This window comes from Neolamprologus multifasciatus, chromosome 5 (assembly GCF_963576455.1).
Source record: "Neolamprologus multifasciatus chromosome 5, fNeoMul1.2, whole genome shotgun sequence".
In the NCBI taxonomy this organism is placed as follows: Eukaryota; Metazoa; Chordata; class Actinopteri; order Cichliformes; family Cichlidae; genus Neolamprologus; species Neolamprologus multifasciatus.
Genome location: NC_140443.1, coordinates 29,206,224 through 29,225,895, shown reverse-complemented (window position 1 = coordinate 29,225,895; position 19,672 = coordinate 29,206,224). Strand labels below are relative to the sequence as shown.

Sequence of the window (19,672 nt, the reverse complement as noted above, 5' to 3'; positions counted from 1 at the left end):
AGACTGATCTGCAGCAGTGACTCTGTACAAAAAAAGTTTCTCAGATGGAAGCAATTGTGGAGGCTACATTTTATTAACATTTTAGGATTTTGAATCCTAAAAGGATTTTGAATCCTAAAAGGAAGGCAGCAAACGAAGGACGATATTAAGACAAAAGACAATAATGAGCCTTTTAGTTTCACAGTCTGTCCACAGTTAGTTTCTTTGAGTGTGATCTGCACACAACTGCATAGTTACACCTTAGACAGGTAAATCCAGCATTCAAATACACAACATATACCACTACAAATATCTCTACACACAGGTACTCTTACAAACAGCCCAGCCCCCTCCCAAAAAAGAAAAGACATTATTACACAAAATAATTAAAAACAGACAGGCCTGCGGTGACAACAGACAGGTGATATCACGTCTCCACGTCCCCGAAATATCCAGGTTTAACTCTGGTGTTCCTAATGTCTCTTATTTTAGAGCGCACTTGCTTGAAGTTGAGTCTCTCAGAAGTCTAAAGCACCTCTTGAACCACCAAAGCTCATCCTTGCCTCACTGACTCTGGCATACCGTGGACCCACTCTTGCCCCCTGCAGCGGCCTTCTTGCGCCTCTTGTTGAGCAGAGGGTTGCTGGAGGTGTCGAGATCTTTGATCTTCACCTGGTCATAGTCCACACGCATGGTCGCTAAAGCGCTGGTCATCTCTTCCTGCGAGAGAAGAGGCAGATGTTGGAGGATTTAGCTGGCGCTTATGGATGTGGAAACCGTTTGCTTTTTACCAGTGGCACATGTATGTTTCCAAAGAGCAGCCAGTTAGCTTAGCATAACGTCAAGACATAAAATGGAGAAAACAAGCAAGCACGCTAAAGCTAATGAATTAACGCAATATGTCTGCTTTTTATTTTCCAAACAAAAAGTATAAAAAGGAGAAGCTGAGGTTTTAGTGAGGACTGTTTCTCAGCAGGGAACAGTTGCAGGTGTTGGTCAAGAAACTGTGAGGACATAAAACCCAAAGAGCCTGCAACTTTTTTTTGTTTACACATCAGTATAGGTCTGAATTTAAAAAAAGGAGATGATATGTTAACCAGAGAAGCTTTAAAAGTGCTGATAAGTGGAATTTATTGCTGTAGGATGGTGTCAGATTAGCTGTTTCCAGGCTTCACACCACCCCAAAATAATTAGAGCTGACATCTATCCTCCCATTAGTCATTTTTCACACCATCAACTCTTAGAAAGGAAACAAAGGAGGATGTTTCCTATAATGTCAAAATCTTTGCTGCAAGGGTTTCCACGCAGTTCGCTGCTGTTTAAGATCCGTGCAGCAGGAAAAAACTAAGCAAAGGTAGAAAGAAAAAAGGAAACAGGCTGGAAATATTTTTATGATTTAAAAAAAGGACTGAAGTCAAAATGAGTCAGAACAGACCTCAGAGAAAACTAAACCTTTTTCATTTACAGTGAATAAAGCTCAGACTGTACCCTCCTGACTCTTTGCTTTTTGAGAAGTGGCCTTTTATGCAACGCTGTACCCAGTACCCACTGCAGAAATGAGCAGTGGTGTATTGTGAGCGTATCATTTTGCTGAATGGTCTTTTCACACCTTATCATGACAAACCTGTTCATTCAGCTGTTGTGAAGGAATGTGCCATTCCACATGTTATTTACAGGGACTGAAAATAAGTGATTGCCTAAGTGAGACATTTTGTACATTTCTGCATGGTTGAATGAACTTGATATGAGGAAGTGGTGTTTTCTTTTGTTTAGTAGTTTAAATCAGGAAAAAATGCAGGAATGGCAAAAGGTAAGCTAAGCTTAGGTGTGTTTGGGTTAAATATTAAACTGTAACTCATACAGTTGTACAGACTGCGAACACTTCTTCACCCTGCTGGCTGTCAGGAGATAATCAGGATGTAAAGACATGAGGATGACAGTTTTCCTCACATTTCGATCATTAGAATATTTAAAGGGCCACTTTGCTGTTTTCACACATGAAAATCTGTTTAGAGGTCGTTAGGGTTTTACTCCAACAGCTGACATTGTTGTATATGTCCTCTGTGGTTCTGAGCTTTTTAATGATGTGATTGTAAGCGGCCTTGATTACATCATATGTATGCCTTTAGGTGCATTTCAGAGCGGACACGGAGGCTCGAGGTTTCAAGAGAAACCAGAGTAAACTGGGACATTCTCATGCATTCTGGAAAGTTACCAGTTCAATATTTTTGGAGTTTGCCCCAATACTGGTCTATAAACCACTGCAACATTAACTGAAACCCTACCGCAAGCTGAACATTTCAGCAGCCTATCATTAACAAGCTGTAATGTCAAGATGTGACCAGAGGGGGTCGATGTTGTCGTGCTACTGACCTTCACGTCCTCCCACATCTCTCTGTCTTCTGTCAGGACCCGTGTGGTGTGCAGGGGAGTGGAAGGAACCATCATGGACTGCTGCAGAGTCAAAACACAAACACAGATGAGGACGTGAGCAAACAGATGCACAGACGAGCAGGAAACAGTAGATGAGGCGTGTACGGGTGCTTACATTGATCCAGGGGTGGTTCATAAACTGGGTGATGGTCATTCTCTCGTTGGGGTCTGTCTTCAGTAGTTGGTGGATCAAATCTTTTGCTGGGAGACACAAGGCAATGCAAAGTTTACAACTTTTCACATGATGTTTGCCTTAGAGATAAAATGTCCTATTTATAGTGGATTTTGATGTGTTGAATTCAAATGTCACTATTAAAACAGCTGCTTGTCTCATTGTTTTATATATTGGTAGATACGTTGAAAATATATGCTGTGATTTGCTGAAACATGGGCAAATGTACAGGGAAATACAGGATATAAGGCAAAAACAGAGTTTTTACAGTTTTAACAACCATCAAAGTGAATATTTTGCATGGCCCCCTTTATTCTTTAACAAAGGCTGAACTCTTAGGCATGCTTTCTTCTAATTTCTTCAACTAGTCTCGAGGTTCAGGCTCTGGGGAGAACAGACTGATAGCGTTTTATGTGTCTTTCTATTATCTATTATCAGTGCATTTGGGATCCCTGTCATGCTTTACAGAGAAGCTGTTGCCAGCCAGGTGCTTTCCAGATGGTATTTCAAAATATTTTATTTAAAAATCTGACTTTTTTGACATCAATTTTGAAAATATACCCAGTACCACTGTCTGAAATTAGCTCTGTGGAAGCGGAATATAAAGAAATCACATGTGGCTCAAGACTTTTGTACAGTACTGTATATAAATAAGACTTGATATGAAAAAAAAAAAAGGTTTTCCCCCCAGTTGTTGATGTTTCCACAACCAAACTTATTGAATTAACAATATATTTCACTGGTGCATTTTCTGTGAGTCAAAGTACTTTCAACAGCACACTGTGAAGGAAAAGGAAAATATTACTCAGGGATATTATGCTAAAAAAAAAAAAACCCTTGTAACTTTAATTTGCATCATTACAAATTTCCTGCATCTAGGAAGGTTAAATCAAAGGTCAGAGCAGAGTTTATACATAATACCAAGAAGAAGAAGGAGTCACTGGAGCAAACGGAGCCACATATTTAACACTGGATGCATTTTAATGAGACAGTAACAATGGATAGAATATTGAACATTAGAACAAGATTTATTGGGGAAAAAAATCCCAAACTACCTGGCTATATCTGAAAAAGTAATCCCTGCCTAAACCTAATAACTGGTTGTGTCACCCTTGGCAGGAAGAATTGCAATCAAGTGTTTGTGTAGGATTTTGGCCCACTCATCTTTGGTGAATTATTTTAAATCAGTCACATTGGAGGGTTTTCGACTACGAACCGCCTGTTTAAGGTCAAAGCATCTCAATCACATTTCAGTCCACGTTGACTAGGCCACTTCAAAACCTTCATTTTGTTTTTTTGAGCCATTCACAGGTGGACTTGCTGGTGTGTTTCAGATCACTGTCCTGCTCTGCACTTGAGCTTCAGGGCATAAACTGATGGCCACAGTTCAGGATTTTGTGGTAGAGCAGAATTCACAGTTCCATCAGTTACAGCAAGTCACCCAGATCACCTTTTGTCTCGTCAGCCCAGAGAGTCAAAGCCTTGGGTATAATCAAGATGTTTTTTGGCAAATGTGAGACGAGCCCTTGTGAGTTTTTTTTTTTTTGGGTCAGCAGTGGTTTTCTCCTTGGACCTCCCCCATAGATGCCTCGTGAACTCTGACCTTAACTGAGGCATGTGAGGCCTGCAGTTCTTTAGATGTTGTTCTGGGTTCTTTTGTGACCTCCTCGATGAGTTGTTGATGTACTCTTGGAGAACTTTCAGGTAGGCCAGCCACTCCTGGGAAGGTTCACCACTGTTCCAAGTTTTCTAAATTTGTGGATAATGGCCCTCATCGTGGTTCACTGGAGTCCCAAAGCCTTAAAAATGACCTTTCTAAGACTGATAGTTGTCAGTGACTTTTTAAATTAGGTCATGACATGAAATGTTGCTTTTTGAGATCTTTTAGCTTGTTTCACTTTGTCAGGCAGTTTCTCTTTTAGCGACTTCTTGATTCGACAGGTCTGGCAGCAATCGGGCCTGGGTGTGACGGGTTAAATTAAACTCAGCTTTCTAAAGAAATGTGGTTCATCATTTATCATTCACTGTTAATTCATGATTTAACAAGGGAGGGAATCATTTTTTCACACACAGCCAGGTTGGTTTGGATAGTATTTTCTCCCTTAATAAAAATAATCATCATTTAAAAACTGCATTTTTATTTACGTGGGTTATCTTTCTCTAATATTGCATTTTTTATGATCTGAAACATTTAATTGTGAAAATATACACATATACACAAATATACATAAAACTAAGAAACCAAGAAGGGGCCGAATACTTTTTAACCACACTGTAAGTAAAGTTTAAAGAGCCGGCAACAGCAAGATGCAAACTGGGGCAAGATTATATCTTGCTGTATATGATTCTCGAAAATGTTTCTGTATGATAATATCTTAACTTGACATACATTGACAGACATTCAGTAAATCTGCAGAATTGGCCTGAGTGCAGCCCCTGCTGTTTAAGGTTTCCTGTTTCTGACAAGAGAGACCGCAAGCAGACAAGCAGGCCATACACGCATGAATGCAGATAAACACTGCGGTGTCACACATGATTGTAAACATTTGTAAAACCTGCAAATGTTTACAATAAAAAGACAAATATATTAAAAAAGGTTTTTTTGTAATTCTCTCACAAAAGCTCAGATTTCTAGCCTACAGGTGTTTCTATTCATATGGATTAAACAGAGGAAAGCTACAGACTTTTTTTTTGCTGCCATACAAAATTAAAAGTTGTAGAAATTTTGTGCATTTTTGAAGAATGAAACACGTTTATGAATTTTGCATCTCTTAAACAGCACAGTGGCTTTAATTTGACATGTCTAAGGAATTTACAGTAATTTTAGAAAATTTTAGTTTTGTTTTTTATAAACGACCCTCCGTTTGAGATCTGATATTTTTCAATGGCCACGTCGGTCAGCTGATCTCAACAAGCAGCAATTGAAGGAGGCTGCAGTAAAGGCCTGGCAGAGCATCTTAAGATAGGAAGCACAACATTTGGTCTGTGGTTTCTAGACTTCAAAAAGTATCTGACTGCAGAGGTTTTTTTTATCCAAGTATAAAAAAAATCCTTTTATTTAAAATTATGCCACTTTGTCCAGTTGAACCTCTGAAAATGGCAGACTAAGCAGAAAAAATGGCTTTAATTTTCTAAATAGTTTATACAAAATTTTATATATTATATAATTTTTATCAAACCCCTTGTCAAAGCTGTAAATCTGCACTTAAATCATCTGTTTGATTTAAAATCCACTGTGCTGGTGTAAAGAGGCAACCCTACAAAAACTGTGTCCTTGTCCAAAGACAAATAGACCTAACGGTAACTATGTGTGCTCGTTGCCTATATGGCTGCAAGCTATTTTGCTGTTTGACAGTGTTTTAGTTTGAGTTCCTCACCTTCCTGTGACACCTCCGACCACTCTGGATTAGGAAATTCATACTGGCCCATCCTGATCCTCCTCTTCATCCCAGGAGAAATGGCTTGGCCTGTATTCGAGTAAAACGGAGGGAAGCCGCACAATCTGCAGAGACAAACAAGCTGTAATGATGACAACCATTTAAAAACGTAATAAAATTAAGCAGCGCTTCTCGTAACAATCTCCAAATACAAATACATGCGTCGTACAATAACATCTGTGGTGAAATCCGCACTGGCCTCCACACAAAGACAGTACTCACAGGATGTACATGATGACGCCCAGAGACCACATGTCACATGACTTGTCGTACTTCTCTGGACCCAGAACCTCAGGAGCTTATCAACAGGAATACACATGTACAAACAATATAACAGTGGAGATTAGGGCACAGGCAAAAAGTGACTCAGCAGCTTATTACTGTCATTTTGAAACATCTGGCTCATTTGTTAATATGGCCCAAACCCATCCCGGGACAGAGTAAGACATCTTACCCACATAGTACGGAGTATAACAAGGAGTCTGCAAAGGATTGTGCAGCGTGGTCTCCTTTGCAAAGCCAAAGTCTGTCAGTTTGAGGACCGCATTTCTCTCTTTACTTGTGTACAGCAGGTTCTCCGGCTGGAGGTGGAAGCAGCAGAGGAAAAGTGAACCAAGCTTTCACCAAACTACCCAGACATGACATCACATGCTTCACGATTTGGGCACTGAACTTCATCTCTGCGTACCTTGATGTCTCTGTGCGCGATATCAATGTTGTGGAGAAAATCGATGGCCGTGCCGATGTCCCTCATAATCTCTGATGCCTCTGGGAGGAAAAACAGGTAAGCAGACTCTCTCAAACCAGAAGCAATTCCAGTGTTAAAACAACAGGAGGCACAAATGAAAGAGAGCTCGCTTTAACTAGTTAACACGTCACTGTTGCTGTGTATCCATCACGTGGAGTCTGCCCTCCATCAGTCCTCACCTTTTTCAGTGAACGCCTGGTCTCCTCTGGCCTGGATTCTGCTGAACAGCTCTCCTCCCTCCATACTGGACACATAGACAAGCAGGGAGAGAACAGGGATCGGTGTATTATAGAATAGTACCCACATTTCTGTTAGTACACGTGTAACACTTTTACAAAGTGCTTTACAGTTTGGATAAAAAGGTTTTAAAAATAAGTGTACATATTTGTACAGAGTCAAGCACACAGCCTTTCATTCAATCCTGCATACAAAAAGCCACAGATAACAGACAAAAGATTCAAACAAACCACAGAGCCAACCATCAGCCAACCTGATAAGGAAGGCTGTTCCAAAGTTAAGGGTCTAAAGTGTGGTTTTAAAATAAGTGTGTGCAGATGGGTGACCCTGATCAAACGACAGGAGACTAGAGCTCTGCTACAGGAGCCTGTCCATGTAAGGTTGTCTGTAAATTACACATTAGAGATCATTAAAGATCCGCTTGCCTTTACACCAAAATTTGGGAGCATTTTTTTTCCATCAGTAAAGGAAAGGAAGACCAAAAGAAATGTTGGTCTTCCCCCAAAGCAAAAGCACCAGGATTATTTTAAACTACTATTGTTATTTTTTAAAGTGGGGATTTTTTTACTTAATTATGAACTATTTACTCACACTGCTAAATCTTTTGGAGTTTCTTCTGTGACGAAATGGTAAGTGAAATAATAAAAATACTGAGTGAAAGTGAAACCGAGACAGTTTAAAAACAGGAAGAAGGGAAAAGCACCAAATTCCTACTAAACAAAACTGTGTTTATACTGAATGAGTGTGCCATTATTAATTTATCTTGCAGTGATATAAACACTATTTGTCACTTCTGTAGTGTCATTAATGACTTAGTAACACAATAAGAGGTTATTTTGCAATAACATAAACGTTTGGTTTCATTTTATATCTGAGAAACGTTCAGAGACTCACTACCAAAAACATCTTGAACCAGATGATTGCGCTTCCCACTCTCCACTTTCATTGTGTGTCATAGAGAATCACTGATACCTGAAACTCCACCTTGGGTTCTTTGGAAAAATGTCTCCATAATTGCATTAAGTAAGCGCACTTACTCCAGCACGCTTCTTGTGGATCACAAATGAACTCAGAGCTGAAGGAGGAACGGGAGCTGCTAAGCTACCCACAGCGAGCCGAGCAACTTCCTTCATACAGGAAGCAGCAGACATTCTCTCGCTGTGTGTGTACCGCCAAGGTCACTACACACATATAACAAACACCTGCCATGTCAGTCAATGCGGTGATGACAATCACTCTTTAAAATTCCCACATACTGAGCAAAGGTGTCGTGCCTATGGAGTACCTTTTTTTCTCCTCTGAATTATTCGCATTTTCTCCCTTAGAGAAATAAAAAGTGTTCAAACATGTGTCAAAGCACACCCACACACACGCACACACACAGTTATGCATCCTTCACTCATATTCACCTTAACTGTAGCTTCTTTCCAAACCTTTAACCTTCTCCTACCTTACAACACGCATTGACTTGGACAGTGTTTTTGTCCAAGTCAATGCGTTTTTGTGTGTTTTTGTCCTTATAAGGAAAACACTTCCCCACAACATGAGTAATACCTGAACCACACAAACGCACACACACACACGCACACACACACACACACACATTTACACAAACACACAGACTGTTTAGCAATGGCGTTGAATTCATTACAAACAGTTTGTCATGACACATGAATTCCAGATGAAATTCTGTCTCTATGTCAGCTTCAGAGCAGCAGCTCTTATAACTGACCTTTAACTTGTATAAAGTTAAAGGTCACTATGGCTCAGTGAGGCAGAGCTTATTATGTAACTAAACATGTGTTACACATATTTGAAAAAAAAAGACCCTTTTCTCCCAGCGGCCACGTGACATGACGTAGCTGGAAAACGCAGGTGTTACTAATCACATAATTAAGGCTCGTAAATAAATCAGACTCCCTGGTTAATGACACATTGTGTTACTTCGTGTCAACATGGCTGCCGTGACGTCTGCATAACGTTCGAGGGAATGGCTTCACCGGCTGTGCTGAGAGGTGACGTAATCTCTGATTTCAAATAAAATCCACAGATGACGTAAGCGTGTGCCCGGCTCTATCCTAACCTAACCTCAGTAAAGAACTAGTGTTATCATTTGACAGAAGGAGACCATATACAGGACGGCCTCTTAACTCTGTTTATATTTAGCCCAACTAACACTTTGATCTTGAGTTGCTGTTATCTGTGCAGTTACAGTGTCACAACAGTGTTGATAGTATCTTGTTGGAAAAACATGTGGGCATGTTGTAAGACCTTAATCACTGCTGAGCTCATTTTCTTTGTTTGTCATGAAGCAAGGTTAAAAAAAAGAGAGAGAAAAAAAGCAAAAGTGGAAGCTGTAAAAATGATGCAGGGCAACTTTAGCTTGTTATTCTTAATCTATCACTTTGTTATGTTGTCATTTATTCAAATGACAACATCTTACACCATCTCTCAGAGCTGTGACTCATGGGACTCTGTACCCACTCCGAGCTCTTTTTCACATTAAAATACTAATTCACCATTACATCCTACAGAATGAAAACTTCTTTAATGTCATGCTGTCAACAAAAAGAGAGCAGAGTTACTCTAAGTTTCAAGACACTGTTGTTTTTTTTAAGAAAAGCTTTAAATAAGAAATTACAGAGAAAGTGTTTGATTCAAGGAAGTGCTAACTGACTGGTGAGATCCTACCACTCCATGATGATGAGCAAGCACTTCTTCCCGTGATACATGTTCTCGTAGAGGCTCAGGATGCGAACGATGTACGGCCCTCCTGACACTCGCCAGTGGAGCTCCACCTCTCGCCTCGCTTTGGGACTATCATAGAGAATCTGGGAGAGACGCAGAGAGAAGGACAGATCATGTCACGTTAATCGTTTATGATGAGTCATTCAACTTTAACATGGATAGTTTTGATGTAGTGTAACAAAGCAGCAGCATAATTTTATAAAAACACTTTCATACAACTGGCAGAAAACAATAAATAAAGTTAAAAATCAATTGCTGTTAATCATAAACTGTGTTTACAGCAAAAAAAATCCAAATATTTCCTGGGATTTATTTATCTTAGTCCAGGAAAGCAGTTTTTGTTTTTTCTGCATAATGTGATATACATGAGCCAAGCTAAAGTAGATGAATCAATACTAAATACATTGATGGTAAAAATAATCTACATCGTCTTAGGTTTTACATGTCAAGAAATATGTGGGTCTAAAAATTGGCAAATATGTACTTGTATGAAAAAATGACATGATATATTACACTGTGTTGTTATTTTTTTTTTTTTTAACAAAAAGTCAGTCAAAAACTGTAAAAGCAGTCAGCAGTACATCCCTACTGCTTACAAAGGAGTTAAGAGGGTAAGTATGAGCCAGGTGTTGCTAGGCAAATGCATTCAATGCTATAAAAGCAGATGATTTTTGGCAGTTTGGTCTGCAGCATTCAGGTGTGTGTTACACAACGTCAAGACATCACGAGTGATCTTGTTGCTCATCAGTCCTGGTTTTAGTCTGATTACTCACAACTGGAAAACATTCAAGACATCAAATTGACCCCAAGGTCAGACAATGCAGTTATACCTCAGACTCCACAGGCCTCAGTTGGTATGTTAAATGTTAAAGTTTGTGACAGGACAAATAGAAAAAGACTGAACAAATATGGCTTTTTTGAGAGGTGACTGGGGAAAAAAAGCCTCTTCAATCTAAAAGGAACATTTGCAGCACAGCTTAGCATTGCAAAGTTTCATATGAACAAACTAATGTGGAGATGTTGCGCCATATTTCACAGTGTTACGTTTGGTGAAAACCAAACACAGCACATCGGCACAAACACCCCACACCAACTGTCGAGCACGGTGGTGGAGGGGGTGATGATTTTGGTTTGCTTTCCAGCCACAGGACCTGGGTACCTTGCACTCATTGAGTCAACCGTGAACTCCTCTGTATACCAAAGTACTTTAAATTCAAAGGTGAGGGCGTCTGTGCAACAACTACAGCTTGGGCTAAACTGGGTCAATGATACTGTTTTGATCCCAAGCACAGCAGCAAATCCATGACAGAATGACTGAAAAAGAAAAGAATCAAGGTGTTGACCCAGTCAAAGTCCAGATAAACCTGACGCAAAGGCTGTGGCATGACCCTAAGAGAGCTGTGCATAAACAAATACCCATAACATTGCAAAGAAAGGGGGCCAAAATTCATTCACAAAGATGTGAGAGACTGATACTCATACAGAAAACCATTACTTAAGGTTGAACAGTGATTCTCTAAGCTACTGAATCGTGAGGTGTGCTTAGTCGCTTACACAACTTCCGTATTTTAGCTTAGCTATTGTTTAATAAGTAATGACTTATAATCTCATGCTGCGTGCTGTTCCTCCTTTGAGGTGGCATTTAAATAGTTTTAACAACTGGTGAAAATCAGATGATTTTTTTGTTGTTATGTAAAACCAAAGCACGGAAAGAGGGTACTTTCTTTTCAAAACGACTGTAAGTGGATTGATAGTTCAAGCTCTAACGTCAGTATAAGAACTGATGCCTATAAATACTGGAATAGCCGGGTACTCACACAGTTTGCAATACAGCAGACACACACACATAAACACACATACACACACACACAGACGTACAAAGCAGGTGGCAGACTTTGACATAGCACACAGTCAAGGGGTATTTTTGGATGTGACAGTGATGGAGCTATCCCCTGTTATTCACAAGGCCAGTCTGCTTACAGACTGCGCCTAGAATACACAACACACACAGAGTTTGGCTCACTGACATATGACAGACACACATACATAAATCTGTGGTGTGTTACAGGTGACTTTCGCAAGGCTCTACCCGAGCAAATTGGATTCAGCTGGTGGGTAAACATGAAATTTCTTGCAAAACTCCAAAATGCCGGAAAGAAACAGCTCATCTGTGTAGTGCCTTTTTTTCCTCTAGCTTTTTTTGCTTGCTAATGTCAAAGAGGAAGCAAAGGGTTCAGAGGACGGCAGTGTGTTAAAAGAAGAAGTTGAGAGTTTCCGGTGTCTGATCTGCTACTACATGTGTCCTATTTTGCTCACCCTCGCCCACTTGTCTTGGCTTTAAGCGGAGCAGTGGGCAGGTTTTGCTTTTGCTGTGTAATTTATAGCTTTATGACTCCAATCAAGAGCAGATAGTTTATGAGCTTGTTTCCTTAATTTCCTGCAGCGAAACAGAATCGGCTCTAATAAAAAGGGACCTGTAGCACTGTAGTAAAACATAAAATGGGTTGCAGAGGAAGGACTAAGAGAACGAGACTGTTAATCTTCAAGAGGATTTTGTTCTTATTTGAAAGGGCACGTAAACCAGTCAACGATGACTCGACACTCAGACGAATCAGATCTGTGTCAGGAGAAGCTTAAGAAACACTGAGACACACACCGTTAGCTGATAACGCCCACTAAGTTTAACCACATGCTGCCTCCCACAGAACCTTGGTTAACACACACACACACACAAACACACTTTAATTGCTCGAACATGTTTACACTCTATTAAATATTAGTGAATTTCAAAGTGCTGGTCTGTATATCTTCATAAAAATGTGGTTTATCTTTACAACATCTGCCAATAAAGATCTGCTCATAAAGGCTACAGCAAAGTGGTCTAGAAAGCAGGAGACTGTGTAAGTGCTAAATACTAATGTCAGCAATCCTAACATGTTCATATTCAGAGAACATCAAAGATTTGTTGGGTTGTTTCTTTTGCTTTTGGACCAAAGTGATACACAGACTGATGATGCCAATCCTAGAATCACTTTTTTTTCTTTATAATGATTTAAAAAGCCTGAAAAACTCACTCAAAATTGCCTTTTTCTTCTATAGTGCTTTTCTACTTGAACCTCATTGACACACTTTGCTTTCTGTCTGACATTCACACTCTGATGAACACATCAAGGGAACTTCAGTTCAGTATCTTGCCCAAGGATGCAGATGACCTGTGCTCACAGCCACCTCTTAGAAGACTTCTACTGCTCAAGTATAAAAATACTCACAATGCATTTTTGCATATAGAAAGTGGAAGTGAAGCAATGAAAACATAAAGTTCCTCTGTGCTGTAAAGGTACAGAGTGATCAGAGTGATCCCAACAAGACACTTCCAGCTCTGTTGGGTTGATGAGGTTTAAAAGCCTAAATCCTTCAATTCATTCAAGAGGACCCCTGAGATTCATTAACTTGTTGGAGGGAGCTTAACCCTAACCTATGACATCTTACAGAAACTTTCAAAACAAAAGTCTTTTTTGGAGCTGCCTTTAACCAAAACAGTGGGCATTTCCTTTATGGTTTAGATAATTTACACCCTGAAACACACTCATATGTGCAACAAGTGTGCCAAAGTGATAACCACAGAACCCAAAGCCACTGATAAGATTTTGACTATGAGTAAAACAGACCTGCAGGCCATTTAGCTTCACTCGAAAAGGCCCAATGTTCTCTTAAATGGAACAATCACCGGCCAGATTTGTACTTCTGTCTAAGCAGTTAATGGTGGAGGTCACGAACGCATCCAAACAGCACAGGGCTCTCTCTCCCATCCCCTGCTGTTAAGTAAGAAAAATTCAAGTTAAAAGAACCAAGATAACTTTAACTGCATTACACTGAAAGGATGGCTTTGTTCAAGCACTGCTGCAAAGTAGATTAAAGCCATAGTCATCTATTACATTCAGCGCTCAGAGCAACACTTAATTTAAAAACCCAATGGGCCAGTCATCCGACTCTACATCAGTCTAGCCTTTGTTTACTTTTACTCACTATTTAACTTGACATAACAAAATTAATCAAATTTACATAAACGGCTGTATGAACAAGCACAGTGCAAAAGAAAAACTGCAGCAGCTACAATAGAGAAGACAGACTGAGCCATCAGAGGTGTTTCTTCTGCACCTTTTAACAGATCTTCAGAGAGAAGAAGATGGTCAGAGGTTTAATGTGATGCGTTCCCTCTCTACTTCGGTCACAGCGATCTATTGCAGGCTTTCCCCTACGGAACAGTGTGGTTGCAGTGACACACACACACACACACACACACACACACACACACACACACACACACACAGTCTTTTGGCAGAACATTAAAAGACACAAAACTTTCTTTGTGTGTTTCAGTTCTGTCATTACTTCTGACAAAAGACAAAAACTTGCTGGATTCAGATTAGCACTTTGCCTGAATATTTTTTCTGCATCGGAAGTCTTTTTCATTTTAAGTAATTCTTTCTGCTCATATTTCTAAGCAGAATTGTTTTCTTTACCGGTCCCACCCATGATGCTATCAAGAAAAGTATCTCCTTTCTGATTTTGGCATTCTATCTTTTTTTTGTAATATTCAATTTCCTGCTGCAGTTTATCTCTTTTTTTTTTTAAATCTTTAGCTTTAGTTTCTATCCCAAAGTTTTGGGTCTGCTCTCCTTTTGACACTGCTGCCTGGCTGGCAGCTCAGATCCAGATGGATTACTGTAAGCCAGTAAATCTCTCCGGGTCTGTGGACCAGTGGTGACAGGTGAAAACCTGACGACCTGTGCATGTGTGCAGATGAGTGTGAAGGTTTCTACCGCTCCCAGAATAAAGTGTCACCATCACAGTCTGTGTCTCTTTGAAGCAGTGTAGCACGTGATATTTTATGGCTAGGTGACCACACACCCATTAACTTGGAACTGATTGCAAAAGGCTGACCTTCCAGGAAACACCACCAGATATGTGAATGTGAGCTCGGGGAGAAGCATGTACAGTGCATGTCAAACCCATTATGATCAGTAGGTATATATACATGCAAAACCAGCAGTCTATTCATCTATCTGTCTATGTCAAACACTGGTTTTGTTAGTAACCTTTAACCTTTCATGTTCCTGGAAAAAGAAAATCCTACTTCCATAAAGGTCATAGTTCTTGATTCTTGTCTACACAAGTTTCCACTCTTATATTTTAAACCCACAGTGCAAACAAACACTTTAGGATAGCTTATGGACCCGTGTTTCCACACAGTTTGGTATTTAAACCATACTTGTATTAGATTAGGATCAAATTTAGAGGAGCAGCAAGTGATATAAATAAATACCTAGACACACCACCATAATCCAACATAATGGACTGACGCCTGTTTTTCCAAATGGATTGACCAGTCTGGACAGTCGACATCTATGTTATTACATCCAAACAAAGTGAGATATAAACTTGTATCAGAAACAGGTGTTCTTTCAGCTGGGATGATCTAGAGTAACCGCTTAAAAGCTATAAAGTCTGCAGTTATACTGTGAGAGTGTAAACAGGAGGGTCGGGGACAATTTATGATATACTCATGAGACTTCGATACCTTTAGCGCGCACTTCTCTCCAGTTTTCTTGTTAAAGCACTCGAGGACTTTGCCGTTGATCCCCAAGCCCAGAACCTGATTGGAGACTTTATAATCGTCCGTCACCGCGTTTCGCTTTATCTCCAGTTTAGGGTAGGTGGGCATGGGGAAGTGTGTGGACTCTGCGTCCTTCTTGTCGGCGGCTGGGAGAACTGCCGGCTGCTCTTCCTGCAGTTTCGGGTTGCCATCCGTGGAGTCTGACTCTGTCTCACCAGCATTTGGCGGTTGCGGAGCTTTTTGCTTTCCGTTTCCATTTTGCAGCATGTTTTACACCGGCTTGCTGTCAACAGCGGTGCACAGAGGGACAAACTGTGAGCAACTCTCCGGATTAACGCGATGAGTCCAGCCCTCCTCCGGTAAATGCGTAAAGCTGAGACCTCTAACGCATCCGCCAGTCCCGTGCGGACTCTACCACAGTGACTCCACTCTATCTTCACACAGGCTTACAAGTCAGTCTATTTGGGGAAACTACAGTATAATTATATTCTTTAAATGTAGCTCTCTGAACTTTAGCGATCCGGGGTGGCCCGTGAGAGAAAATCTAAAAAAGAATTTGAGCGCAAATGAACCATTTAAGAAAATTCCAGTCAGACGTGTTTGGGGGGGTAAAAAAAAAAAGAAAAAGGCAGTGGTGACGATTATCTGTTGATCTCGGTTTCCCGCTGATCACTCCTTCAGCTGCATTCACATGGCCAGTCGCTGTCACAGTAGTTTAAGCGCCACCCTCCTTCAGTCAAGTCATATTTCTCAACTGACCTACGCGGCCGCCTTAAAGGAGCAGGACGGATATTCAAGCATCAAATGAGCGCTGCGGGGAGGTGAAACTAGTCAGTGGTAATAACACAATAATTGTATATTTGGCTGTGCAGAAAATACACACAAAAAAGGATCCAATTACCAAGTGATTTTAGTGATGGTAAATAAACACAGAGGATATTGCTTGTGAACAGTTTATTAGATAGATTAAAGTAGATAACCAATAATTAACAGCAATAACTAATAGCAATAACTAATATAACTAATTTCTGGTTCAGAAGTCCAGTGCACAGATGAGTGCAACACCCCGTTTGACCCAGTGCCTCTGGGTGTGATGTGTTGGCAACTCCAATGATACCACATAGTTGGTAGAGTGGCCGGTGGTGGACAGAGTCCCTGCAAAAGCACACAGAGCACAGTGACTTAAAGACAAAAGTGTTTTAAACCATTTCTGTTTTTTCATCGCTACACTGAGGGAAGGATTTGTGAGCAGCCTAAGGTGCCAAGACGTTGGCATTGCGAGTGGAAAAAACTGAGCTGCACTTTCAGCACTTTCAGATGCTTCATGAAATTGGACCCTCACTGGAGTCTATTTTGGGTGAGTAATAAAACCAGCAAACAGAGATACGCACAAACCTATGACGGCACACCTACTGACTACCGATCATAACCTGAGCCAGAGTTTCACAAACATGGACTTTTCTTTTGTTTTTTCCCCACAAATTTACAAAAAACTCTAATTAATCTATATTATTTCTTATACTTTCTATACTAATCTATATCACTCCTCTATATACTGACCAGCTCGTGTGAGTGTCTTGTAGATAGGGCATACATAGATCCCTGAGGCTGGAGGTTTACGGTTGGGTTTGGGGATCAGCCAGATGACGGCCATTTGGGTGTAGAGCTCCTTGGGTCTGGACTCTGCGAGCTGACCTGCCTTGTTATCCCAGCGAGCCCCCTCCAGGAATAGACCGTGAATGTAGCAGCCTGTGTCTGGTGTTTCTGTTATCTCTGACACTGACTTCACTAATACCTGAAGGATAAATCGTCACAAAAAAAGTAGGTCAAGATCAGTGAAAACCTGGGTTAGGGTTGGGGGGGGGGTAAAGTCATTATGAATATAGCACTCTATATACATACAGATACAAAGCAATGTTCTAAATCTGTAAGACTGTTCTTTAAAACATTGCTGCTAGTGAGGCAGCCTACGGTCTGACCTCAAAGTCAAATCCAATCGTGTCAATTGAGGTGCCGAAGCGACGGGCATAATTCTGGAGGGTTCCGGTGAGAAAAGCCTGCGGGAAAAAGAAGCCGCTAATCCAGAACGCAGGTGGAATGCCGTTAGAGATCCATCTCTGTAGGAAATTGATCCTCTGAAGCAGGTCTGACACCCAGGAGGCCAGAGGCTTCAGAGACGGGTAGGCCTGAAGAACGAGAACAGCGGAGTCAAACTGTTGTATTGGTTGTATGCTCTGTGCATTCTCAGAAAGCACATTATTACATTTTAGGAGGACAACAGAAATATCACCAAAACTTTATTTGATTTTCTGCCCAGTCAAATGGCATTTCAAATATTCAAGTCACAAGTGTGCACAATCTAGTGATACAAAAATTTGAAGAAAAAAAAAAGATAACAACAGAGAGAGAAAAGGAGAATACATTCACATGTGCAGCCCCTGCTACAAAGTGAGTCACATGTAAAGTAACAGCTGTGTGTGCCTTGCCTTGGCTTTCCACATATCAGGCACCGCATTGTTGAATAAGCTGCGGGCCATAAGCTCGAGCGCTGATGACATCACCACTGAACCTTTCAAAGCCTTCACAATATCTCTGAGACTCAGAGAGATGACCTCCAGCAGCTTGTTATATCTGAAAGATAAAAAAAAAACCATAATTACAAGTTACTAAAGCACTAATAACCACATGCCCACAGTTTGAGTAAAACGCAATTTTCTGACTTGACTTACCAGAAATCTACTAATATGTGTGAGGTAATGAGACACTCCCAGATCAGGTTGATTAATGTGCAAAAATTTCTTTTTGTGCATAGTTCCACAAAAACAGATAAGCATTCACCTTGTAGAGGAATGATGAAATGACCCCGTATGTTTCATTCCTCCTCAAATTTCTTCATGATAACAAAAAACCTTCACTTAATGGACAAAATATTTCTACTCTCTATATATACAAAAAAAAAAAAAGTTTGTTGATCAATATGAATGGCTCGGGAGATGCTAAGTCGGATTCTGGGACCTTCAGCCTCCAGACTCACTCTGGACAAATTTTTGACGCCAGCTAAATCAGCTCATACACAAGTATGATTACATAGTTATTGATATCTATTTGAGTGGTGTTTCTTTAAAAAACCCTTTTTGCCATTCCACGCTGCCCTTATAATGAAGATCAGAGTGGAATGACATTTTTTTAACCATGTAATTAATTGTTTAATAGTATAGCCTAATGTTACCTGATGACCTCCTGGATGAGCACAGTGTTCATGGACTCCTCGTAGAGCACCGGGTATTTTTCCATCACTCCTTCAACGTCAAAAGGAGGAGGGATCTTTTCAACGATGCCTGCCACTATCTCCTCCACTATCTGTAGCGAAGAAAGAAACACAGATCATAGACAACACACCACATGCCCCGCACCTCTCAAACTCTATTTAATTACAAAGCAATCAATAACAATTAGTGCTAAATTGAATTATTAAGCAATCAATAACATGATGCTAGTAGTAATAATAAAGACATCTAAAGACAAATGAATCTGTATCGGTACCTCCTCAAGAGTTTTGCCCCCAGCAGAGGTAGCTCGGGGCTGGAGACGAACCACAGCTTCTAACAAGCCAAAGGCCTCATTCTGAGCAAAGCTGATGTTAGCGTTGTCATGGAGACCAAAGATCTCAGGTGTGTCATTGATGGGCAAACCACGAATGTATGCCAAATAACCCTAGGGTCACAATTGCCATGACAGCGAGTCAGTCAAGCAGTCAGTGTTTGACATGATCAGAGTTAACATTTTACAGCATTTTTAACAAAATGTCTTGATTGGACTGCATTTCTAGTCTAAGCTTAAATCACAAGCTTTCAGGCTTTTCTGCAATCTGTGTTACTGCAGGCAAATACTCACAACCTCTCTTGTTATATTTCCTTGTTTGGGAATTGCAGCAAGAAGAGAGAAAACAGTTTCTATTGTTGTGAACTTGTTAAAGAACAAACTCACACAAAGGGAAACACACTGTGACATTGCAGCACAGTAACTCCTGTGATAGTTTAACTTCTCTGAGCTGTGGAAACTTTTGTTCTCTATGACTGATTTGTATTTGATGGCTGTGTGACTCATGGTGTTTTACATGACTGATGTTTCCCCCCAGGCTTGGCTAACTCAGCCTTACTTCCAAAAAATGCATATAGCATGACTCTTTTCTGTTTTTTTAAAAAAACATATGCCCCTATTTAAGTCTGATAAGGCACACACTTGCCTTTTATACTTTGCTTGTCTCACAATCAATAGCCTGTTATAAACTCAAAATTATG

The 19,672-nt window shown here is 40.4% G+C and overlaps 2 protein-coding genes across 4 annotated transcripts in view; both read right to left on the bottom strand.

The window, feature by feature from the left end:
• Positions 1-167: 167 nt before the first annotated feature.
• mapkapk3 (MAPK activated protein kinase 3) lies at positions 168-16,107 on the bottom strand. The gene is made up of 10 exons (XM_085158695.1): positions 15,336-16,107; positions 9,698-9,837; positions 6,949-7,013; positions 6,710-6,789; positions 6,476-6,602; positions 6,244-6,319; positions 5,962-6,086; positions 2,528-2,613; positions 2,353-2,433; positions 168-699 (listed from the first exon to the last, which is right to left on the bottom strand). Exons 1-10 carry the CDS (start codon positions 15,636-15,638, stop codon positions 544-546), a joined length of 1,239 nt encoding a protein of 412 aa, XP_085014821.1. The 5' UTR covers positions 15,639-16,107; the 3' UTR covers positions 168-543.
• A 203-nt stretch (positions 16,108-16,310) lies between these two features.
• dnah1 (dynein, axonemal, heavy chain 1) overlaps positions 16,311-19,672 on the bottom strand; it is a 28,904-nt gene continuing 25,542 nt past the window's right edge. For all 3 annotated transcript variants that reach the window (XM_085158680.1, XM_085158681.1, XM_085158679.1), the window contains 6 exons: positions 18,915-19,085; positions 18,601-18,731; positions 17,858-18,002; positions 17,351-17,557; positions 16,932-17,166; positions 16,311-16,526 (listed from right to left, as the gene is read on the bottom strand). In XM_085158680.1, the coding sequence (XP_085014806.1) occupies positions 16,405-16,526; positions 16,932-17,166; positions 17,351-17,557; positions 17,858-18,002; positions 18,601-18,731; positions 18,915-19,085 (1,011 nt within the window). In that variant the 3' untranslated portion in view covers positions 16,311-16,404. The remainder of the gene's footprint in view (positions 16,527-16,931; positions 17,167-17,350; positions 17,558-17,857; positions 18,003-18,600; positions 18,732-18,914; positions 19,086-19,672) is intronic.